The 26,317-nt window shown below is 41.8% G+C and overlaps 2 protein-coding genes across 2 annotated transcripts; both read right to left on the reverse strand.

The window, feature by feature from the left end:
* Positions 1-18,973: 18,973 nt before the first annotated feature.
* Positions 18,974-21,826, reverse strand: cyp1c2 (cytochrome P450, family 1, subfamily C, polypeptide 2). The gene has a single exon (XM_087169793.1). It carries the CDS (start codon positions 21,545-21,547, stop codon positions 19,946-19,948), a length of 1,602 nt encoding a protein of 533 aa, XP_087025919.1. The 5' UTR covers positions 21,548-21,826; the 3' UTR covers positions 18,974-19,945.
* Positions 21,827-22,943: 1,117 nt separating this feature from the next.
* cyp1c1 (cytochrome P450, family 1, subfamily C, polypeptide 1) lies at positions 22,944-25,951 on the reverse strand. The gene has a single exon (XM_087169792.1). It carries the CDS (start codon positions 25,665-25,667, stop codon positions 24,090-24,092), a length of 1,578 nt encoding a protein of 525 aa, XP_087025918.1. The 5' UTR covers positions 25,668-25,951; the 3' UTR covers positions 22,944-24,089.
* Positions 25,952-26,317: the final 366 nt, after the last annotated feature.

Consider the following 26,317-nt stretch of genomic DNA (forward strand, 5'->3'; position numbering starts at 1 on the left):
TGATACTGCCAGCCTTAGGAATTACACAACACATCATAGCCATACGTACATCGCTGTGAAACATTTCGAGTGCTGTCACCAGGTTTGTTGAGAAACACCAGGATGCGGTTTCAGCGGTTGTGCACACTGGACAGATTTGTTTAGGGAGACTTTCTTTCAGTGATTAAGAATAATGTCATCTAAAATTTGGAACGATATGTTCTCACACACTGTGTCTTTTCTCTCATCACCTCGATTCAGAGCTTGATTTTGTGCAAGGAGCATGTCCCTGTGGGCTTCCACAAATGGGATTAATTGGTCTATTAGTAACAGGAAACAACATGATGTGTAATGAACACAGAGGAACAGAGGAAAGATTTAATAGGGATTGAACTATATAGCCTAGCTTGTTGTTGATATTTGCCTGTGTTGTATCCCAGTGAGTTAGACCACAGTAATGTGCATTTAGTAGGACTAATTATCACTAGTTAGGTATAATAAAGCTGACTTGGATGCTTTAGAATTGTTAAATGTGAATTATCTTGACCTGGGAGTCATCTCAGTTCATCCAAACAGTTCCAGCTGTTTATTTATAGCAAATCAACGTTTATGGGCTTACAACTGAAAAATCAGGTGTTTCCCTACAACATTCACTTTTTCATAAAATGATGCATTAAATTATGTTGTGAACTCATACGTTCTACTTTTTCCCAGTGATCAGTTTTAGGGAAATCCAGAATCCAGGCTGATCATCACTTTGCAGTTTATTCAATCAGTTTTATTCCCTCTCAATACCAGATCATAAAAATGTTTATTGCCATATTTTCTCCCCTAAAGTCAAATATTTATCTGAATGTCCTGAAATTAGATGAAATTAACTGATATAATACAATAATGACACAAATAAACTTTCATTTACTCCCTTGGAGGTTCATAAAATTACAATTGTAGTGGCTAAGATTAAAATGCAGCACATTTGATCTTTTTACTATTTTAGTAACTAAATGTTATGGTGACTTTGGTCTGTAGGTTCATCACTTCCAGGCTGAAATATTTCTGTTACTATTGGATAGATTAGTTAGTTTGGTTTATGACCAAATGCCTGTTAAAACAATGCTTCAGCCGTATTTTAAGTTTAATGTTAATTAGCCAATGTTATTATTCTAACATGCGTAAATTTGATGCTGAACACAGTAAGCATTATACCTGCTAAACATCAGCATGTTAGCATGATGATATTAGCATTTAGCTCAAACCGCCAATGTGTACAAATACAACCTCTTACACAGCAGTGCCTACTCCTTTTTCTTAATGAACTTCTAGATTTGAAGTGTAACTGCAAATATTTTTATTAATTTTCATATGTTCGCATCAGTGACACTAAATGTCTCATTGGTAGAGAGGAAGTTAAAAGTTGAGGCCTTCATTGAAAATTAATAGCCCAATGTTTTGCCTCAGAATAACAATGGTGGAAGAAGTACTTTAGGTAGTAAATCTACTTAGTTACTTTCCACCACTGCTAAATAGTAATAATAATTTACCATTAATTTACAATTACAGCTTGTTCATATCTGTAGAAAGTAGCATATAAGTACATGGTGGATAAATGTGGGCAAAAATGTTAGAAAGAGATGGATAATTTAACAGAGAGAGGAATGACAACATGGATGCATACCGTCCGGACTGAGTCACATCATAATTCTCATCAGGCCTGTGGTTATTATCGTGTTTTTTATTATATGTTGCAGCATGTGGTTGTTGTTTATGAACAAGTCTGGCAGAGGTAATCTGCTCAGTGTATCACCGCAGCTTCACTACACGAGGAATGGCTGCTCCTACAAAAACAACTACGACAATGAGCTTGGCAAGAGCGAAGGGACAGCTTGACTTTATTTAATGCATAACAACAACAGCACAATAGCCGCCCTATTGGCAATTGCCCTTCATCCTGCAGGGAGCTCAGGGAAGTTTCACTGGTTTACACTCAAACAGTTGCTGTAGCATTGTGTGATGTGCGTTACAATGGCATCTTGACAAGCAGCCGCTTTTAAGTAGCACTTGATGCCAACAAGAATCCAGATCATTTCTTCCCCCGCTTACCATTTGATGACTTCGGTCGTTCACTTGTTGCCATGGTTACTTTGCTTTTAAATGCTAAACCTGACCTAATGTAAGGCCTAAGTGTTGGTGATTTATAAGGACTGTTCGTGAGTGCGCGTCAGCTCCAGAAGCAGACATTACATTGTCCCCTTCAAAAGCCCAAAATAATTTTCCATTGATAAATCAGCAGATCCTTGAAAAGAAGAGCCCAACTGTCTGCTACGTGCCTGGTTGGGAAAGAACTCTACAAACCAAATATCCAGAGGCTTAGTAGTCTTTAATAGTGCAGCCCACAGACAACACGATTATCACGTGAAAGGAAAACTTCAATAGCTGCGGCCTTCACTTGCCCTGACAACAAAGGAGGAAAGAGACCGACGGACGACGAGAGTAAATTATGTGACAATGATGTCATGGTACTACTGGTTCTGATCAAGGCCATATGTCTTATGGGGTTCCCTTGCTGTGATTTGTACCCTGCATCCTTCACAAACTAGACTGTCTGACTGAGATTGATTGGAAGTGTAGGTGACACATACAAATCACGTACAAACAATGTTCCAAACCTCAGACATATCACTAAAAACAAATTATATTAGAAACAAGCTATCACCAGAACACCACTTCAGCGCAGGGTGACGATGAATTACCACCTGGCAGTGTGATTTTATTGTCTTGTTGTGACAGATAACAAGTAAATTACCGTCTCAGCTCTGGATCCGTGAAGGGATGCATCGGGGATCTGAACATTTAACACGTTTTTGGGGTTTTGAGGTACGTTAAGACTGGCATGATTAACTCGGTGGAAATTTTTGGAAGCGCACATGTGTATTCACACACACACACACACACACACACACACACACACAACACACACACACAGGCTGTTATGGCTTTACAAGATGATAGATGAAGCTGAGGGCAGAAAGTCACATTCTTAAATGTAGTGTGGTTGGGATGGTTTCTGTGTTCCCAGACCAATAGCTCACTGACACTTATCTAATTTATAATTTGCTGCTTTATTACAAGCTTCAACTGAAGCACAAGGTCATGTGGGAGATATGGACACCCACACTGCTAGACACACGCACACACACGCAATTATATGCTACTTATGTTTGCATTTTCACTTTATTCCTCTGTCTCTGTCTCTCACTTTATTAAACTGAGTGGGAGGTTGAGTAATGAGGCTTAACGTATAATCCAGGCCTCCCTTTCTTATCTTTGCTTGTTCTCTTCTTAGTTCTCACTCTTATTTCTTATGACCACTTCTTGGAAAAGTCTGGGTTATCATCAACACTGCTCTGTTCAGTTTATACCACATTGCATTCCACACAAGTCAGATCCTCCTTATCTCCTATCAGCACGACGTTGGTTGGTCACTTTACGATGTCGGGACGTCCCAGATGGAGCTCTGCCTTCCGCTGTGTCGCTTGTGAACTCATCTACATGCGTTGATGGGAGTTTGGAGTTGCAAACTTGGAGCGTTTGCAGATTTATTGCTAGAGGATGTTAAATTTTACTTTCAAGGTCAGAGCAGTAAATGAGTTAAGTGTTGGGACATCTTGAGTTATGACAGTTTTCTCAGTTTGGTTTCCCAGAGCTGTAAAATGACCCTGTGTTTCACACAACTCGGACAGATACTAAGAAAAGAGCAATGAAACTCCATTCTGTTTCTGATCAACAACCACGTTGTCACTGATAGGAGGTTGTCTAATATCACACAGACATGGAGATACATAGAATTCAATTGCAATAATAAATTCTAATTTAATAAATTAAACAGCATAATATTATTTTCAAGCAGAGATTACGTCTGGTTTAGTAAAAAAAACAAAAACAAACTAAATTCTTCTTTTAATTCTTTGAGCACATAAATCTTGTTTTTAAGCTATTAAAATGCTTTGTTTAGTTAAATTTGGGGTTTAATAATGAAAACTATGTGTACTCATAAATGGGTTATTCATCAAATTTAGACATGAACTTAGTTAGGAAGCGCAGCTGTTCAGCATCGCATGGGTGTTTCTTCAACGCCCGGACACTGGGGATCACAGAAGTAAAAGGTCAGAAATGACAACAGTACTTGTGTTGTCTGACTTAAAATGGAATGCAATATGATATCTGAAATTCTGATTAATATTATACAATCAAACCAGGGAGAAAGTTAAAAGAAAATCTGCTAATGCAACCTATAACAGTACTGTCATCCTACTGCAGTCAGTGCATTTCTGTGTTGTGCTTTCTGATGTGATTCTAAATCAAACCACAATATTCTCATCTGAACTGTACTGTAGTGCTGAGACAGGATTACAACAATTGACAAAGATGTGTTCAAGATGACCTTGGAAAGATTAGTACATTGCATTACTCTCTTTCGTGCTGAGTGGTCCTGTGGTGTTCCAGGAAAGACGAGCTTGTCTGGGAGCTGTTGCACTGTTGACTCAAAGCCACAGAGGCTCCCCTTTCCCCCCTCTCCGTCCCTCCTTCGATCCGTCCCTCCTCTCCTCCTGCTCTGCCTTCCAATTCTCTCCCTGCCATTTCAACCCCCCCCCACCCGTCATGGCCTTCATGGGCTGCTTCCCATCTTCCCCTTCGTCTCGGAGCACACTCCAAATGCACCAGCCCGGGGTGAGTGGCTGCTTCTTATTCCATGTCAAGAGCGATCCCAACTGGGCCACAGCCTAATGAATCATTTCCTCCAAGATACGGTGAGAAAATCACTTTCAGAGTTTGGAGCAAGCAATCGATGCAGCATGAAGCTCATATGCCCTCGCGTCTCTTCTCCTGTCTCTGTGGTGGAGCCAGGCCCAGTTTGTATACACGTGTGCATGCAACCGGTCACACACGCACACAAACCAACACAAGAGTGGGCCGATGTTGTGTGCCTCTTGTTGTATTCTTTATTTTACAGGCAGCTACTTAGGCTCCATGAAGCCGCAAACTTGATTAAAATAGTTCAAGCAAAATGAACATATGGATATCAGATGTTGTGTCCTCTGCCTTATTGTGCTGTCTTTTCCTTCCTCCCACGGAAACACACTTGGGCACGTCCATAACTGTCAAAACACACTGCCACTTATCATATATAGTACTGTATGTATAGCTTCATGCAAGCTCACAGACGTTTTTTTTTAAGAGTGTTCACAAAATATCCACTTCCAACCTGACACACACATACACACATTCATACACAGCCTGCTCTCTGTCACGTACCATCTCCCTCCGGGTTTCTGGACCTCCCTGCTGCTCAAGCTGTGTGACTTGGCAGTACATACCGTTGTGCAGAAAACACAGCACCCAGGAGGTCATCAAGTGTGTGTGTGTGTGTGTGTGTGTATATATATGTGAGAATGAGGGGGGGGGGGGCAGCGGTAGACATACTGTACAGTGTACAGTATGTTTTCACATGAGGCTAAGCACATTCGTGTGTGTGCAGCATGTTTGTGTTTGTGCATGTTAAGCACCATTAAACAGGTGGCTCCGTAACGCTGTGCAACCAGACCCTGATCCCCTCCACAGAGGAAACACTCCTACAACTCCCAGGTCCCCTCTTGGATTTCTGCACTGTAATGGCATTTGTCTCGCCTTGTCCTGTCCACCCTTCATGTACGTTATTCGAACTCCCCTTTTCCTGGCTATGGCTTCCCCTTTGCCCCCTTGGGCTGTTTGGGTTGGCCACTCGCCAACATTAGTTCACATTCTGTCCCCCAGTCATCACAGTCATTTGGGAAGACTGTTTTCCTTCATGCATGTTCAGTGTTCCCCTTGAGGTTCCTCCATTTACTCCCCCATGTCTGCTTTGTACCACTCCATTAGACAGAGGTCTCTGGCAGCCAGGCAAAGGAATGAGCCAGAAAAGAACATGCCACATGGAAAGCTTTATCTGTTTCCTCCCAACACTTATCTGAGAAAGATGTCACAAGCTTGTCCAGAAAATTGGGCAAGAGTTACTGCTCCCCTTCCCACATCAGTGAGACTTAGATAAAGTCATTTTCTAAAGTTATGTTTCTGTTGTGTTATACCTCAAAGTACCCTGTAAAACACAAGCTAATGTCAGATAATCACACGCAATATTTTCATCACAAGCTATTTGACCACATCAGATGGCATGTAGCAGCTAAGAGCGTTGTCCAAGGGATTTTGAATTTCAGTCCAAATGCAAATAAAATGCCAGTGAAAACCTTGTGGGCCTTGTTGCCAGATTCTTGAAAACCATGCATATTTCTTCTGCTGGCTTACCATTCTTATATTACCAAGGTGAGGTCTTGCCAAAGTGGAATATGCCTCACAATTTTTTTCTTTTCTTTCTTTACCCTTTCAAGTAAGTTACTTCCTTGTCCCGTTCCACAACCCCTTGCCTACTCAATCAACAATTTTGGCTGCATGTATTCTTGCTTTGGCATCAAACTGTTCTTGTGTTTAGCTGTTTCTAGATCCAGCGATAAATGTCCTTGGCCTTTGTGGAATTCCATCAATCCTGCTTTGTCATTTCCGTAGTGTGAGTGTAGCATTTCCCATGAGTGTTATAGTTGGCATGCTGGGCAACAAGGTCTGCTTACACCTAATTATCATGCTGACAAATTAACACTCCTTGTGCTAAACAAATGTCTGCCTTATTTCCTATCACAGCATGAGTGTGATTTTGGGAAATTTGTTGAGCTGAGGACGGTGCTGGCTCTCCTTATTTGTCTCCTCTCTATTCCTGCCTATTTTTTATTTATGTTTATAAAAATGTTATTTTGATTCTTCTTTTCAGCTTGTTCTTGTTCTTTCTGGTGCAATCTCTAGAAAGAAACAACTTCTCAAAACACTGCATTATCATTACCCAACTGATCAAGCTACAGTAGACATCAAATTTGAGTCCCAAATCAAGACGGCCAGTCTGGTCAGAGATTCTACCCTAACACTTCAGCGCCTTTTGGAAGTGCGAGTAGCGTCTGTGTACGGTCAGGAGGAAAGGAGCGAGTCACAGAGATGTTTTTGCTCGCTCTCCATCGCTCCCATTTAGCCGCTAATCATGTCTAAATAGGTTGAATTGACACAAGTCTAAATATTGCACTGTGAGAAAAATAAACAATCTGTGAATATACGTCCCTAGGGAATTGTGGCCCTATTTTTTAAATAATTTTAATTTGTTGTTGAGTCTACAGTTGCTATATTGTCTGTATTGTTTGTAGTTACTGTAAGTATGGTTTCACTCTTTGCAGTTGAGTTCAGTGTATTTACAATGTCTGGCGAGACCCTGAAGTAAGTGATCAGCCTGTTCTTGTTGAACTTGATCCATGTGTATTAGAGAGCATAATTTCATGAGTGTTTCATAAAAGCTAAAATGATCAAATTATATCTGGTTTTTTCAATAAGGCCACTGGATAGCGGTTAACGTCACTGTCGTGCTATTAAAACCACTGTGTGACCACACAAACTTTATGAGCAGAGACATGGTCATTCACAACTCACCACAGCCATTAGGAAAACAGATGCATTATGAGATTAAAGCTGGGGACCAAGGTTAGTAGTGATTAACATATGTAGTTCTCTTACAATATGTTGATTCAGTTGTAGGGTTTGTGTCTGCGCTTCTGCGTTAAATTCTAATGTATTTTTGCCTTTAAGAACACTGATAGATCTCAGGCGTTAATGGCCAGCTCTAGAGACAGTTACAACAGTGTGATACCATTCCCACTTACTGTAGCTGGTGTGCATTACCTGAAGCTACAGCAAATGTCATCAGGGCTCATTCAAATTCATATCAGCAAATATCTACCCTTGCAGCACCAAGGGCATTTCTTCAGTTGGCCAATCACGCTGTGAAGTGGGTGTGAATGTTGGATTGTCGGTTTTGGAAAGTTAATGGTTGGACACAGCTCCTCAAGTCCGGGGTCAGAAAAGTGTGGGGGTTTCCTTAACTATTCATCCATTGTCCATCCATCCAAGTACTTAACCAGCAGCTTTAATCGTGTTCAATAACAGACAGCAATATTGATAAAGACTTATCACTTATCAGTCATTCCTATGCTGTGCCTAAAGCACAAAATATTGACAATGATGATATAGCCGTTATATGCTGTCATGGTGAATGTTAGCAAACAGTTGCTTGTTTAAGACATTCAGCAGACAATGAGAAACAAAAGTATTTATTTAGAGTTGTGTTTCTTGCAACCCGACAGTTGTTCCACCAACTCCTGAGGGAAATATCTGGCTCATTAGCAGCTCAATGCCCCACTGTGTGTAAAATAGCTAGTTGCTAACTTTATCCGGCTGTTGTTTGGTGCTGGACAGTTAGCATGCAGTGGGTTTATCTGAGCTTTTTCACTGAAAACAGCTGCCTGCTCCTATTGGAAATGAGTTTGATGAGAATGGTGAGAGTGAACCAACAAGTACATTTTCAGCCCATAAAACCAAAACAATGAGTTTAAAGATGCTTAAAAAAATGCTTCATAGAGCTGAGGGGAACAATAGAGACGGGTAATAATTTTCTGTGGGTTTGTCACCATGAGTGATCCCTTCCACATTACACAGTCATTTGATGCTTTAGTGATATCAAAAATATTGATTAGTGCAGCTTTAATATTTAAAATCTGCCTTTCTGTTTCTCAGGCAATCCCACTCTCTGGTTGGGAAAGGATGAATTATTTATTTGAGGAAGTAATAGATCCCTGAGTTTCTTCTGTCATGTGTTGCTGAGTTTTCAAAAACCTGTCTTAGTTGTACATCACCACAGAACATTTATCCACTTTACATGGTGGAATTGGATCTGACAGAAATGCAGTGTAAAGTATACTTTTTCCTACAAAATCACCTGATCCCCCTCCATTTCTCACTCAAAAGCTTACATGCTCCATCAGGATCCGTACTACCTTTTATGACTCGTCATAAATCAGCCTGTGATGTACTGCTTGTTAAACTCTTCCCTTGCAGTATATTATGAAATGAGGAGTAGGTGTGATGTCAGCTAGAGGCCAAACCAAATGGGTGCCATGGGATGTGACTGATGGAATTCAGTTTTCTTTTTTTTGTTTTTTTTCCCCAGATTTTTTATGTTGTGGAGTGTGCAGCAGGGAATGTTTTCTCAGCTGGTCCACTCAGGAGGACACAGGCAGCCCTCCGTTTGCACTAAAATGTCCATGTGTTCGCATTGGACTTGAAATACAGATGTATCCATTACGTCAGTGAACATTTACACTTCAGTACATTCAAGTTGGTCTGCCCCAATATCGGTGACCTACCATAAGTACAAAGACAGATGCCAAATTCGCATGCTTGTCCATTGGCTGGTACCGATTTGCTTTATAGTTTGTCCTGGCTGCGTGGAAGTTGTCATGTATGTAAGTGCTTTTAGCACTCTAGCACTCTTTTTTATTAAAAACTTACTCACTGGATGTAAAAGTCTGTAAAATTTGCAGACATTAAAAAACATGATGCTGAAGTAATTATAGGTTGGAGCTGGTTGTTAAGACCATATAAAGGCCAAGGCGATGCGATTGCAGGACATCCGGATTTCTCCTTACAGCATATGTTCGGGGCCATAAAGACATTTATGTGTTGTTTTTCTTATTTTTCAACTGTGTGATGATCACATTTCCCCCAAAAAGAATATTACTAATATCTGCTAAAATTAGAAAAGTCTTGTCATTATTTTGAAAAGGGGCTGCTGAGGGATTAGGGGTTTGGAACAGAGTTATAATTAGACTTGAGTTTAGTGTAAGGATTACTGTAGAGCACTTCATTGTTACGGTTAAGATTAGTGCCAGGGGTTACAGCATGAGCATGAGTCAATTGCATGTCCCCACAACCAAGTGTGTGTGTGTGTGTGTATGTGCGCAAATCCATCTCTATGTGTATCCTCATGCCAGTATTTGTATTCGTTCTACCCATAGCTTTGAACTGGCTGGTTTTTTAAAGTGCAATTTTGGACTGTTTCGGGCTGTTTTCAAACATGGCCAAGTCCAGATACTCTACAGCCCATGTAATTCCTAATTCCAACCTAACAACAATAAACGCAACAAGTGGTCTGCTCCAGTGTGTACATAGTAACCTATCTCAAAGAACACACATTGCTTCTCAAACTGGCAGGCCCCTATCTACATAAATTTTCTTGGGCAAAGTCAATGTCTCCGAGAACCAGAGGGGAAAAAAAGGGGGCAAAACAGAGTGTAGCTGTTGGCTGCCGCTTCTGGCAGCTTTCTGACCGCTGTGATGCGGAGGGACTTGCGTTGCTGAGACGGGATGGGGAGGTGGGAGGGAGAGCAGGCGAGAGAGAGAGAGCAGAATGTCTTATTTTTGCTGGCAGAGGAGAGAAGAGCTACCTTGGAGGCAGTTCTCTGCAGAGGCCTATACATCTTAGTTCCTGGCAGCAGAGCCAGTGGGGGGTGGGAGTGCGCGTGGGAGGAGTAAAAGGAATAGGGAAGGGGGGCGTTTTGATGGAAGCAGCGGAGGGGTGGGGTGGGGGGGTGATGATGAGGGGCCTATGCTGCTGGGGAGTCAGCCAAAGTCCAGGACTCGCTTAATGGGTTCTCCTCTAGTATGTGATCCCAGTTTGGAGAATTGGAGCAGACACCCCGACTCCTGACTCCCCTCCTCTGCCTACTGTGATGAGGCTTGGCCTGTGGAAGGTGGTCGAGGGGGTGTGTGTTGGGTTGGACTGGGGGGGTTGTGGATGCTTCTCTCACTTTTGATGTCTCCTCGTCACAGGAAAGGCACTGGCTGGCAAAACCAAAGCCACCTGAGTGCGTGCGCAGCCGTCTGAGTCACTGGCTGTCATTCATACCAGAGCTCCCCCTTCCTCTGACTCATCAAATGGCACTTGTCTGATTTCAGCTATACACCTCCTGAATGAAACTGCACTTTCAACTGGATGAGGGCACATTGCATAATACAGATCCACGGTGAAGCAGTTTTGATCATAAGCTTCCTGTGAATTGTCTCCACTCTTGGACTCCTGTCTAAATGTACTTGGGTATAAGGTTTCTCACTGCCACCAGATGCCTTACTTTATTTTCACTATTCCTTTTCCGTTTTCTCGTTTACACTCTGCGACCACAGGAGTAATGAGATGAAAATCATAATTAATCCTCCCTAACGTTGTTGTGATTCCCAATCAAGTCATTAATCTTCATCTAAAGAAGTCGGGGGCAGATACTTTTCAAGTGATCCTATTCTGTAAGCATCTGGGCACAGTGGGTATAATTTGCACGAACATGTAATTGTATTTGAAAGCTGAGCTGCGGGTCCATGTGAGACATCCCACAGCCACTATGGTTCAGACAGAGGTAGCTCGCTGTAGATGTGTTAACTCCTTCTTTGCCTAAACTGAATTATGTAATCACCTGGAGCTACTGCGATTTTAATTTTGTTTAATTTTGTAAACATGAAAGGTATACTTATTTCAAAAACTTTTACTGCCCACCCTCTTTTAAAGCCTTGGCTTAGGATTGTTATTGGGGTAATCAAGTTGAGCAAGCTCCACCAACTATTTCCAAGTATGGCAGGCAAAGAGGAGAGCTGCGTGCTCAGCGGCATGCACCTGAATGCCTCCCCTGCACTCTATCTGAGGGTCTGGCACAGGCACTGCTTTCTTACATAATGCTATGAGATCCCCCACCAAAGATTTCAGTGCTGTAATACTTATTTGTTGTCATCAGTCACTTTGCATGGTTTTACTCTCCAGTAAAATTGACTCTTTTCCCCTAGTATCCAGTCAAGTGTGAGTAAGAGATGATGTGCTGGTATGCAGAAAATCCCCATGTTTTTGCAAATCTAAAATACTGCCAACCCATGACTTTGACATCTCTGATTCATTTCTCTCTGGAATACTGATGCCACAGTGTAAACAGTCTGAACATGATCGGCTTCTGTGTCCTCTCGGTCTTTCCCTCTGTGGGATCGAGCTCGGCTCCTTGTTAGTGGAGGAGAAGAGGAACCACCGGCCAACTCCTCTAATGCTGGCAGGCTGAGTAAACGGTGTCTCCGGAACCTTGTTTTAGCCCCAGCATTTCCATAAGCACCCTTCATCCCTGCTGTGTTATTCTTTATGATCTGCACCTCCGCTCTAGCTCAAGCCGTCTTCCGGGACCTCTTGTTCTGTCCTGAGCCCCCCCCCCCCCCCGCACCCACTCAGATGCCTGTTTAGTGCGTGGAGTCCCTCACAAGGGTCCACTGGATGTACTGTCCTGCAGACCAGCTGATAGTGTGATGAAAACTCACAGAGTCAACACCCACACATTAAACATCCTGTAGACATCTGTTTTCTAGGAGATGTGTATAAGAGACAGGTCCTGCAGACCAGCTGATAGTGTGATGAAAACTCACAGAGTCAACACCCACACATTAAACATCCTGTAGACATCTGTTTTCTAGGATTTGTTGGACATTTGTCCAACTGAATATTACTGACGCCTGTGTGTGTCCCTAAGAAAAGGGCTGTAGATGGTCGATTAAATTATTGGACTCTATTCGGCCCTCATGAAAGTGTTATGCTTCATTTCCACTTTCAGTTATGTGTTGCAGGAACAAATTTTTATGTAATATTTGGCCTACAGACACTCACATGATCAAAAGATTGAAAGACAGAGCAGCTTCAGGAAGGACTGAGCTAAGTATGACATAAAGAGAGACAATCTGTCAGTGGGACGCTGACCTCTCTCGCTGCATGTGAGCTGCTTGTGTCCCACTGGTGCTCCCTGTGCTGTCATGGAGCTAATGAGTGCTGAATAAAGCATACGGTACACGGTGTCTTAGCATGTCAATGTGTGCACGTGTGTCCACATGGAAGGAATTTAACTCCAGGTACTGGCAGCTGCATCATCAGCTTGTGTTATTAAAATCAGACCTTTGCAAAAGAGACTCCTAAACCAAAAAGTAACAAGAATATTCACCAGAAATTTTTAAGCGGCATTCCTATAAATGTTAAAATGTTGAGTTAAAATACACTAAAAATACACTTACTCCACATTTTCTTCTTCTTTTTTGTTCGTTTCTCAGTGAAAGTGAATCCCTTAGACAAAACACACTTAATGTAGAATATGTGAAAATGTTGTTTAGGATAACAGGAACTGAAGTGTAACATCTCACACTGTCAACAAGCCTCCATGTTCCAAGAGTAGACAGTTCCAAGTCTTAAGAGAGCAAGGTATTTTCAGTGGAGAGGTCAGCTCCAGCAAACCGTTAGTCTCTCAGTGAGTGGGGAAATTCTGACAGGCAATCAGAGCCCACTACAAAAGGAGAATGTAAAAACAACTGAAAATGAATCCCTACGAACGCAAATAGCTTATTGCTAAATTGTTTTGGTCTGGCGCACAGCGTTGCCAAGAAGAGGGCTTGAAGTGGGATGGCGTGAAAGCGAAGGATGGAGGAAGGAGAGGGGTTCTGCTGCAGTGGAGAGCTGAATTATGGGTAGCTTGTTTGACACGGGAGCATTTGATTTTTTTTTTTTTTTTTGTCAGGGAGATGGTAACAAGATATTTCATACCCAAATTCCTCAACTAGAATTTCAGACACAGACACAGTTATGACAGATGCAGGATCATTACTCTTTCTTCATTCACCAGTGCTCACTATGAATAATGACGATTACACAAAGACAGCTCTGCGTGACTCCTCTGTTATTTCTCTGAAACAGTGGATACGACCACATCTCAATTAGCCTTAATGTCTATGTAAATACAAATATGTTGCTGTCTCATTCTCAGGAATGATTATAAATCATTACATATTCATCGTGGATTCAGATGATTACCTCCGCTGCACAGTGCCATGGCCACTGTTTCAGACCACAGACACAGACGTTTGGACTGGCACAGACAGAGTAACTGTTTGTTGTCTGTTATACACTACATGGCCACAAGTATACGGACATTTTCTAACTTTCTTTTGTATGCTTTTGCTTTTGGGCTGAGTTCAAATTAAGGGAAATTATAGTGCTACAGCATATAATGCTCATCATCATCTTATCCTCATAGTGTCATGGGGGGGTATATCCTGGACAGGTTGCCAGTCTATAACAGGAATGACATACAATCATGTAGAGATCTATTTTAAGGGATTTCTAAAATTTCCTAAAAAAAAAAAAAATTGTGGCTAGTTTGTTAAGATCATGTTAACGGTCTGGATTCAAGTAAAAGATTCAAGAAAGAAGAAAAAGCAGCTGATATCAAATGACCTCTCAGAAAGAAAAATACCCACACTAATTTTAAAAGTCTAATGGTTTTCTTCTTCAGTTGAAACACGCTCTCCAAGCTCTCAGTGTTTACTTCATCGTTGTGATTTGCCAGTCTGATAATATGCCAGTTTGTTCGCTTGGTCTAATTTGATGATGAGCTGTGATGCGTGCTAAAGAGTATGTGTCTGGCCAACAGAACATGGTTTGACTTTGTCTGGCATGTGCCATGTTTTCCCTAACCCTAACCCCACATTACATGGTGTAAATACTATCCGCAAGTTAGCAGTGTGAATGAGCAAGAATACTGTCTTTTACCTTTCAAGCCAGATATATCAGTGTAATTACCTCTTTTAATCCCCTTGAGTAAGTACAGTGAATGTGTTGATTTCCTTTTCCCTAACATTACTCTCATTATGTTCTGCACAAATACAAATAAAAATACACCAGCCATTACATTTTAGACAGTTGAAAGTAGCACTTATCTGCAAGTCTTCTAGTTACCTTCCCTTCTCCCTCCCACTCATGCATGGGATCTCACTCTGTTGAACATTCTCATGTTACTTGAAAAAATACACAATGCAATAATCTGATTTATTTCCTCCCTGATGTGTCTGCTTCTCAGAGACCCTTCGATGTTCATCTTGAAGAGGTTCCCGTCTGGGTTACATAACAGTGGTGCCAGTGGTTCGTTATCGTCTGAGCCGACAGTGCTATCTCTGACACAGCAGAAGACTGATGGCCTCTTGAAGGTGCTGGACCTACAGGGAAGTACCAGATACTTACTGTGAAGGTCCACCAGGACTGATCTATCATTAGATAAATGAGATCATGAGCTATTTGTAGGAGACATGCTATAGTAATCTAATTTGCTTTCTAGGTTTGGCAAGTAAAGAGGGAGCTTTTGTGTTCGCTTGAGTAAAATCTTGCCAAGTCCTGTTGTTCACAATAGAAAGTAAGGAAGTACAGCTGTTTAGACAGTGAAGAATGTGAATGGTGCAAATGCGGTCTGTCAGCCGTCTTAGCCACATCACCTCGCCGCAGTGCACACAGGAAAAAGTGGAAATCCTGACACAACCTCAGCCTCAGCATGTCTCAGTGATGGTACACCGTAACTAACGGGAGAAGAGGTGCAAGCCTCTCCACCGCCCTCGCCTCCACATCCTCTCATTTCACCAAACTTTACGAACATCACGTTAGAGTGGCTCCTGCGTTGGCAGTCAGCCTTGCAGTCTTAACATAAATCAGAGGAGACAGTATTGCTCAGTTTCCATATCAAACAAAAATTGACCAGTTAAACACGGTTAACATGAGTGACTGTGTCCGACCGTGATGTGAACTCCCATCCATGAACAAAAACCACATGCTAGCCGTGCTCTCATGCTGACCAACATGGATCACTTCCCCCTGCAATTCCTGAAAATAATTGTTTGTTATATGGAAAGAAATGCGGCAGATGGAACCACACATTGTGTTATTTTATGTCAAAGGTCCTCTCCTTGCCACTGCTCCAAAACACAATCCCAACACAGACAAAACAACAAGCTCTAGCCGCCCCACCCTATAATAATGAATTAAGTAATTGTTTATTGAAAAGGGTCACGTCACATTTCTTTATGATGTTTGCGTGAGGTTGCACTCCAGAACATGAAGTGAAGGGTCACTTATTGTCGGACTCTGTTAGTAGTGTGCTAAAATACAAAGGCTATAGCAGGACACCAAACTGTAAGGTGGCACGACTTTATTATTATGTCAAGTGGAACATTATTGTTAATCCTGCTCAGTGTTTATGACATAATTCCTACAGGGGGGTTGAAAAGAGAGGAAACATTTATAACAAATTAGACATCAAACAGACTCTGGAATATATTACACTGAATCAGAATGTTAAGTAGAGCTCTGTCCAACTATTTGGACAGATTTAATTGTTTTGTTCATTGCAGGACAGCATTGATCAGGATTATTAAAATGTCAGGCGGAAACTGTCGTTTCCTTTTTGAAGTAAAATTACCACAGTCTGAGTGTTTCTATAAACAGGATAGAGACAGATGAGAATTTATAAACCTCCAAGCAGTCATTGTTATTTGACTTGTTGGAAATGTCACCTTTGTCCTGTGGGAAAAAATTGATTTTCATAGTTATTTTACACAAGCTTTGTTTTTTCCCCACCAAAAGGCTGTTTGTTCTTGTTATTCAAAGGAAAATATTTACTGGGTTATTTGCTTCCTTTTCTTTACAATAGAATGATTAATGATCTGCTGTGATGTCTGATGCTTCAGGCAGTTTGAATAGCATGCAGAACTACACTTATATTTTTTGTTTGCAACATTTTGGATTTGGAGTGTAGCTGTGGTCAGCGTGTTGGTCTTGACGGCGGCGTTATAGGAAAGATTGGCTGAATAAGTACATGAGGCCGTTCCTAGCCAGTGCTCAGACACAATGTTCCGCTGTGTTTCAGCAGATGATGGCAGTGGACAGGGGGAAGAGATTTTCTGGAGAACTGCATTTGTCATCTTCCAAATAATTCTACCTCACTGAGTGTCATCTACCAAACAGTGACTGCAGTTTGCACGTCAAAGCTCTAGCAGAGGAGAGGGGGTTTTGGATAAGAGTGCCGAGCTGTATTTGGTGGTAGAACGTTGTGGGAGGTCACTCTGCGGCTCTGTGTACGTGCAGAATGCGAATAACCTCAGAGCTGAGAAACTGTCAGCCTGTTCACTTTTTTGTTTTCCTTTAAGGAGTAAAAATCGGCAGGTCGAGGGCTGCGGGGGTATGTGGAGCGAAGAGCAGATGACTCAGGGTGAAAGGAAGTCTTTCAGCTGGACACATTTCATGGATGTTTTGGGAAGCAGTGATGGAAACAGGGGAGTTCAGGCGGCCCATTCCTCCCTCTAGGGTCCTTGCGGTGTCAGAGCAAATAGAGAGAGGGAGGGAGAAAGAGTCTTTAACAGTACAGAATGTCTTCAGTAACCCCGGTGAAAACAAGCTTCCTTCAGAGTTCATCCACACTCCTGCTCCTGCAGGTATGCCGGAAGAGTCAGGACCATTCACCGAGGCAACACTCAAGTGGGGTAAAGGGGTGAGATAAAAGTAGGATGAGGAATGAAAATGATAAGCTGCTAACCCACACTTATACTAATATTTGTGTATCATTCTTAGAGCAAGAATAAATGTTGAACAATGGGTGGTTTTGGTTTTCCCAAAATAAAGAAAGTCAGTCAGGAAGAAGAATTTTTGGAGGGTTGTTGAGTGCATTTGTTGGAATAGATGCAAATGACCGTCACTGCAAGTCCTGTGACACCGGAGACGATATACAGAGGGTAGAAAATAATGGAAAGCCATGGTTGACGCTAATACAAACACAGGTGGGTCGTGTCTGGTTGAACGCCAGTAAGCAGCATTTGATGGCCATGAAAGATGACTGGTAATCATCGCTTTGGTATGTGAGTTTTCAAACAACTAACAGTGGTGGAAGAAATACTCAGACCTTTTACTTAAGTAAAAGAGTCATCACTTCATTATGGGTAAAAGTTCTTCATTCAAACTTAAGTAATATCAGAAAAATGTACTTAGTGTATGTGTTATTAGATTGGTAATACTAATGCATCAATGAATAAATAGCATTTTACTGTTGTAGCTGGTTGATGTGTAGCTAGATTTATCTGCTCTATATACTGTTAGGCTGTTTAATCCAGTGATTCCCAATTTAGGACTCACAGAATAAGTCTGGGGGTTCGTGAGATGATTATATATATACACATTTGTATTCGCTTTTTTGGACTCTTATCCACCTTTCTTGGTAAAATATCTGTTAATTTAACCTGTTTAGGCCTTTAACTGTTATTGAACTGATATACTATCAGAAGTTAAGCGTAAATGAACTACTGCTAACTACTCAAACACATCTGAAACATGACAAGGGACCCAACCAGACTTTTTTTGTAATGAGTCACAAGCCAAAAAGATTGGGAACCAATGGTTTGATGCACTGTATTTTGTAAGCTTCTCATTTTCTCATCTGAAAAGTAACTAGAACAAAATTGTACTCAAGTACAATACTGAAATAAATGCTATTATTTATTTTTCACTGTGGCTAAAAGAGCTTCAACAGTGCCAAATCACCAGTGCTCTTTTTGCATGTTAAATCTGCAAACTGCACTAAAAACTGTGGTTTCAAAATAAAACCACTCAAGGGATGTGGTACACACATATAGAACAACGTGGGCTGTCAAATACTGTTTATTGGAATACAACCTGATGTGACCCCCCTCCCCTCTGTAACAGTGTTTGTTATGCTGATTTCGTCACCCCAAAGTTAAAGTTTTAGTTTGTTTGGCCTTCACCGTAATGCCAAAGCTGTAATGTTTTGGATCTCTACTCTTTTGAAATTCACACCTTTTATTAGATATGATGTCAGTTTAAGGGATGAATGGCTCCTCAGTGAGCGACTGAATCTGGATGTGTTTGCTCAGAAAAAAATTACACAGCAGTCAAAAGTACAGCACGGCCCAGGTTAAATATTGATGAGTGCAGCTTGCGGCTGCTTACTGTTGCCTGTACTGATGTACTGAGTCACAGCCTGCTTGTAAGGCGTGGAGAACAAGAGCATGCATGGCCCGTAACCCTCATTAATCTTTCACAACAACACTGAGACCAGACATCATGATCTATTATTATCTCTTTGACCTCTCTGGCCTCTGTGATTCTCAACACTTTAGCTAATACGTGCCACAGATTCAGTTATAAAGCAGTACAAAATGTTTATTGTACATTCAAGGCTTTAGTCATACATTAGAGTACAGACTGTATCACACAAGGTCATTATGAAAACATTATTTAGCTATACTATACAGCTTATTTTTCAGACAATGTGGTATGCCTTATGAATCTCGTACAGTGATGTATTATGTGCACTAAAGAACTAAGACAGTTAAATTAGTGGCTTTTAGACATGTTACATGTGACATGAGTTACTGAAGACAATAGTATTACGCATGATTCAGGAGTACATGGATGTAGATGACATGCACGCTGTATTTGTATTGAGCTCAAACATAAAGAAGTCCAGTACATATGAAGATAAATGAAAGTGCCAGGGCGAATAATTGTTCAGTTGAGACCACACAGCTGGTCCATAATTTCTCCCATCAGCGAAAAAAAAAAAAAGCACTTAAAGAGAAATTTATTCATCACCACCAGTTTATATTGCAATTTAGGGGAGACTCCACTAAATACCCTCATATAAATAACAATACGTACTTAAGGTTTATTATGAATTGTGGTTTTGGACAACCACTTCAAAGCTTTCTTTACATTTTTTTTTCTGTTTCTGTTACATGATGCAGTACAGATATATTTAGTTTTTCTCAGTCACTTACAGTCACAGTTTTTTTTTCACAGAGTTGAGGAGTAAAATTGCCTTTGAGTTCAGATATGACTCACATGCTTCCTAATGCCATTATCAGAATGCGTAGTTTTAAATAGATAAACTGGGAGGGATTTTGTAACTGAGTGAAACAGCTGTATTGACTTTGGTCACAATTTGAAATGTCAGCAGAAGTAAGAAAGCTTATCATTTAAATCTTTTGGGTTAATTAAAGTCTATTACATAAAAAATACTCTGTGATGCAAGGCATAAATATTTATTTTAGAACACATACCTCATATTGCATTGCTCTTCTTTAATTGGAGGACCCATGGTCAAACAGCTTTTTATTGGCCTTTAGGTAGTTCTCCCCTGAGTTTGGCAGTGATCTTGTAATCTAATGGCTTCAGTGTTAAACCATATGAGCAGTTCAAAGACAGGTCCTCACTGGGGCATTTCTCAAAGCTGCACTGGTGGAGTAGAATTGCAAAGAACAGAAATATCTCGACTTTGGCAATCTGGTCCCCAATACATCTTCTCTTCCCTGCTGAGAAGATCATAACATTGTTGGTGAGATCCTTGTCTAGGGAGCCATTTTCATCCAAGAAGCGCGAGGGCTCAAAGACGTGCGGATCCTCCCACTTCAGTGGGTCATGATTGACGGACCACTGATTGATGAAGACAACCGTGTCTTTGGGGATGTTGAGACCATCAACAGTGACGTCTGATGTTGTGGAGTGTGGGATGGTGACGGGGACGAAGCTCGTGAAGCGCATAGTCTCATAGATGAAGGCGTCCAGATATGCCAGGTTGCTTCGGTCCTCAATTGATGGCAGTCTGTCTGGGCCCACCACTTTGTCTATGAGCTCGTGTAGTTTGGTTTGGGTTTCAGGGTGTTTAGCCAGAAGGAGGACAATCCAGTGAAGCGCTGTGGAGACCGTATCCAGACCTGCTCCAATCAGATCTGACACCGTCCCCTCTGTGTGGCCTTTGGTGAGTCCGTTGTCAATGTCAGCTTTGTCAATGACGCCAATAAAGGCATCGCTCATATCCCTCGTTACCTCTGGATTAAATGTCTCTCTGTGCTCCTTTACTTTGTTCTGGATAAACCCAAAGAACTCTTTATTCAGGTCTTTGAAGTTTTTAAAGACACTGCGGACTGGATTGGGGAAAGACTGGAGCCATGGCATCACGTCTACCAAGCTGCCAGCCCCTACTGTCTGTCCAAACTGATCTACCCTCTCTAACAAGGCTCTGAACTCAACATCATCGTGTCCATAGCGTTTTCCGAAGCACAAGGCGCAAATCACGTTAGCTGCAGCTACTGTCAGCTCATGAGCGGGGTTGAAATACTGGCCCTGAGAACTGAGTTTAAGGAAAATCTCAACTAGCTCTGTGGCTTCCGCCACAATTTGCTGCTCAAAGGCTTTTTTGGTCTGACTGTTGGCAGATGAAAATGCTCTGATCGTTGATTGAGCAATTTTCCTGTGCATCTTCCACTGTTTGCTGTAATTGGTGAAAGTCATACTTTTCCCCCCTGAGACAGCCTGAAAAGAGACAAAGTTAGGTCTGCCTGCAAACTCTGTGCTGTGCTGTATCAGAGCCTGACGTATCACCCTGTCTCCATTGAGAACCACAATATCGCTGCAACCAAGCCGTATCTGGTACACATTGCCATATTTTTTGGCTAGCCTGGCGAAGGTGATGTGAGGCATCTGGCCCAGCTGCATGGCATTGCCCACCACGGGCCAGGCGAAGGGTCCCGGCAGTCTTTTCTTGAGCCTGAGGTTCCTGACCCACAGACATGCTTCCAGACAGAAGAGGAAAACAAAGGAGGCAACCAGAGCAGGCTGGACCTGTCCACTCCATTCCCTGATGATGCTGCTGCCCTTCACACCAAACTCTGTATCCACTTGAGCCATTGTGCTGTCCTGTAGTTTGTCTATCATCCACTGCAGCCAATAAAAAAAGGAAGTTTTCACTTAAAATGGGAATCCAAATGGTTTCTCCTCTAACAATCTTAAATATATTAAAATACAAACACTTAATGTTTTTTTGTCTTATAATCAAACTGATAAAATAGCCATACCAAAAAAAAGGGCTCCAACAAGCAGCACTCACATGCTGTCTCACCCTTCCTTCACAGATGCTAGTGAGAAGGGCTCGATCAGGTTGAGCGGTTAGCAGTGGTGCAGCACGTCTTCAGATGACCACTTTAGAAGAATGCAGATTCAAGCCTTAACACTTCGCTTATATGTATCTCTATGGTGGGAGGGGTCAGCGACTCAGGTTTTTTATTATCTCTCCCCTCCCATTTTGACCACAGCCTGCAGACCTTAGTCCTATTCCCTCTCAGGCCTCCTTCCAGCAACGTCCCTTGTAGGATGTTGGAAAAGGAGAGCAGCTACTTAATAGGCCCTGTTGCCAAAAAATACAGATTTATAGTTTGTTGCCAAAGAATATAACAGAGATTACCATTACATTTTTAAAGATAAACAACTCTTCATGCCATCTGTGGCCTGAAAGATATTTGTCACAAAATATCTAATATAAATTTGTTAATGTTGAAAACTAATGCATTTTATCAATGTGTTGGAATGGAAGGAATTTTAAATCGGTAGCATAGATTGTAAGTAATGGACAATGAGCTGGAGTCGATTGTATTTTCCTCTGGGATTAGATAATTTTGCTGTTTGCACTTTTCCTATGGACTTTCCATGACCATTTTAAACATGATTTGCTTTCTGTTATTTACAGCCAAGCCGTTAATTATAACCATACAGGGAAAAAAGCTCTGGGATATCACGATGAAAGCTGTGGGTTTCAAGATCCAAACACTGAACAGATACAAACAGCACGATTTATTATGCTCCATAAAAATATATATACAGCGTTATTGTTGGCGTAATAGCCCTTTAAACACAGGTCACTGAGATAATGTAGCTGTTAGGTTTGTGGCTGCATCAAAATAGTTTTAAGTGGGATTCAGAACTGAGGACCCTGGCTGTAAATCTACTTATGTGGGTGCTTGTGCAACAAAAGGAAGAACTTAAAAAAGCATCAGCTTTGGTTTTAGTGATATTCAGCCAAGTCAAGTATTGCAGAGATTTTCTATTTTTGGAACAATGTGTAATGACAGACATCCAAACAATGGCGGTTCCTAATGTCACATTGTTGGCACATATCTGACAGAGGCAATAGTGGCTAAAAAATGCTTCAAGACTGACAAGCTAGTTTCATATTGTAGATGTATTGTGCACCTAGCTTCCCAGCTTTAAAGGAGTATTATAAAATTTTAGTTCAGCCTTGTTCTTAAGGCGAAACTGACAATTAAACAGGACACAGTGAGCATTAACAATTTATTTTATTCATTTCAGATATAGCTTATTTTTCCATCATATAATGCCAACACACTGATACAAAATACCCTTTTAGACAAATGCCTTAACATTCAAGGCCCACTGAGTTTTGAACTGTTGCCATGACACAGACATGGAAACACATCCCTTGGCCATTATAACATCAATTCCTGAATACAGAAGCTTAAAGAGCGTGCAGTGACATCCATGTAGCTTTGAAAACGTTACCTTGTAAACAAACATATTTTTGAGAATGCCTCATGAGTGAAAAAAATTAAAATACTGCACTTGTTTTCTTTGAATTGGTGAGACTTGGGTTTGGCATGGGGTAGCTGCAGTGCTTGTACAGTAAAAGTGAACCCTGAATACATGAAGTTTCTGAAGTGTTCACGGTCCACAGCAAAGTCTCTTCTTCGTCCTTTAGACTGTGATTGATGCTCCTGGATGAAAGGCTTCTGCCGTCACAAATATGCCAGCCTTTTTCCCTCCTTTGATCAGCACTCTTGGTTTAATGTGTTCATATGCTTGGAGTACAGTAGATAGTGAAATACATTAAACTTCATTACGTTTATTGTCATACCCGAAATATGAAATAATAATAAAAAAATATTCTGTAACTGCTTTATGTGGCAAAGGTTAAATATATTCTTACATATAACATTTTGAACCATAAGTCATCAAGTGACTTGATAACATTCACAAGCATTTCATATAGTTCTATTAGTTTAAACTGACATTTAAGGGATGCAGCTAATTCATCGACATCATACATGTACATGCTCAACAGTGGATGTAAAATAAGCACAAAACTCAGAATTAAACAATTATGTACAAAATCTGATCAAGTATAGAATATTTTGTGGAACAGAAATTTAATAATTTTTGCACTGATCCCAACAGTCCACAAGCTTGAATTCTACCTGCAGCGAATGATACATCTTTGAAATCATACTCTCAGCCCTGCACCAACAATAATTCAAATATGGACCATGTTAAAGTTTCCATTAAATATCATTATTAAATATGAGAATCTTACAAAAGGATTTAGTGCAGGTATGCTGATACTCACTGTTAAATGTCATCGGTGAAAAAGAGTTTGCTGGCCTTGAGTCACAGTATTAGGACATGCTGTTCATGCTGGGGAAACTAAGCCAAGCAGCTTTCCCCTGAGCTTGGCGCTGACACAGAATCGGAGGGGCTTCAGTGTGAGCCCGTAGGAGCAGTCAAGAGTGAGGGGCTCAGAGGGGTCGCTTTCGTAGCTGCACTGGTGCAGCAGCACTGCTGTGAATAAAAACACCTCTACTTTGGCGATCTGGTTGCCAATGCAGCGTCTTTTACCTGTTGAAAAAATCATTACACTGTTGGTTGTGTCTTTATCAAGGGCCCCGTTTTCATCAAGGAACCGTGTGGGGTCAAAAATGTGGGGGTCCTTCCACTTCAGAGGGTCATGGTTGACAGACCACTGATTGATGAAGACCACCGTGTCTTTGGGGATGTTGAGACCCTCGATGGTGACGTCTGAAGTTGTGGAGTGTGGGATGGTGACGGGGACGAAGCTGGTAAAGCGCATAGTCTCGTAGATGAAGGCATCCAGATATGCCAGGTTGCTTCTGTCCTCAATTGATGGCAGTCTGTCTGGGCCCACCACTTTGTCTATGAGCTGCTGCATTTTGACTTGTATGTCTGGGTATTTGACAAGGAGCAGGACAATCCACTGCATGACGGTTGATATTGTGTCTTGACCTGCTCCGATTAGATCTGTCACTGTTGCTTCGACAAAGTCTTTGGTCAGCCCACTGTCTCTTCCATGCTCGATCACATTGATGATGGCGTCACTCATGTCCCGGGTCACATCAGGGCTAAAGGACTCTCGGTGCTGTGCCACTTTATCTTTCACAAAGGCAAAAAACTCCTCATTGAGGTTTTTGAAGTTTTCATAGACACTGCGGACTGGGTTGGGGAAGGATTGGAGCCAGGGCATGACATCTACCAGACTACCTGCCCCTACTGTCTCTCCAAACTTGTTCAGTCTTTTTAACAAGTTCCTGAACTCCAGGTCATCATGCCCATATCGCTTCCCGAAGCAGAGAGCACACATGATATTAGCAGCAGCTACTGTAAATTCATGCGCAGGGTCAAAATAGCGTCCATCAGTGCTGTGCCGCAAAAATACCTGCACCAGTTCCATGGCCTCAGCTGTAATGTGTTGCTCAAAGGCTTTTTTGGTCTGACTGTTTGCAGAGGAAAAGGCTCTGAGGCTTGACTGGGCAATTTTCCTGTGTGCTTTCCACTGTTTGCCGTAATTAGTAAATGTCAAACTCCTGCCTCCAGAGATCATCTGGAAAGAGACAAAGTTTGGTCTGCCTGCAAACTCTGTGCTGTGCTGTATCAGAGCCTCACGTATCGCCCTGTCTCCATTGAGAACCACAATATCACTGCAGCCTAGTCGTATCTGGTACACATTGCCATATTTTTTGGCTAGCCTGGCGAAGGTGATGTGAGGCATCTGGCCCAGCTGCATGGCGTTGCCCACCACGGGCCAGGCGAAGGGTCCCGGCAGTCTTTTCTTGAGCCTGAGGTTCCTGACCCACAGACATGCTTCCAGACAGAAGAGGAAAACAAAGGAGGCAACCAGAGCAGGCTGGACCTGTCCACTCCATTCCCTGATGATGCTGCTGCCCTTCACACCAAACTCTGTGTCCAGTGCCATTGTGACAATTTTTCTGCACACTTGTTCCTCAAAAAAGAAAAAAAAAAGAAAAACTTCACTTCTGTTAGTCTGCTCAGTGGTTGTATTTTTGGAAGAGAGGAAAAAAAACTACTAAAGCTCTTGTATATCCATATCAGGTGAGAAAAATATTTCAGATATGTCAATCAAATGCCAGTGAGGTCATAATGATGAAACCCTAAAATAACAGATAAATGAAGGGAGTTAAGGTGAAGTTATTTTTGTCTTTAGTCAGTGTTTTCATCAAGATTTAAGGCTTAAGTGCCTGCTTTTGCTCCACTCCAGCGTCTTATATGTTTTGCAGTTGGTGGGCAGGGCTCAGGATAACTTTCATACTCCTCCCATTGTGGTAGCCCTTCAGACCCCACTATATTATCTCTCTGCTGTCGGTCGCTGTTGGAGGCGCGCACTTGAGAGCGGACACCGGGGGACACCGTGAGCGTGCAGCGTGAACGACCGTCGTCCTCTCCGCAGAGAGAGAGAGAGAAAGAGAGAGAGAGAGAGACACTTAGAGCAACTGGTGACCGATTCCGTAGGAAACGTGTCGAGCCAATTTGTTTTACTAATTGGAGGACTGAGAGTTTGAACATTTTAAAGTGCATCTCTCTAACATGATTTATTTTGTGGCTGCA

This window comes from Seriola lalandi, unplaced genomic scaffold, assembly GCF_002814215.2.
Source record: "Seriola lalandi dorsalis isolate HSWRI2012SDOR001 ecotype SW California unplaced genomic scaffold, Sedor1 jcf7180002054915, whole genome shotgun sequence".
NCBI lineage: Eukaryota > Metazoa > Chordata > Actinopteri > Carangiformes > Carangidae > Seriola > Seriola lalandi.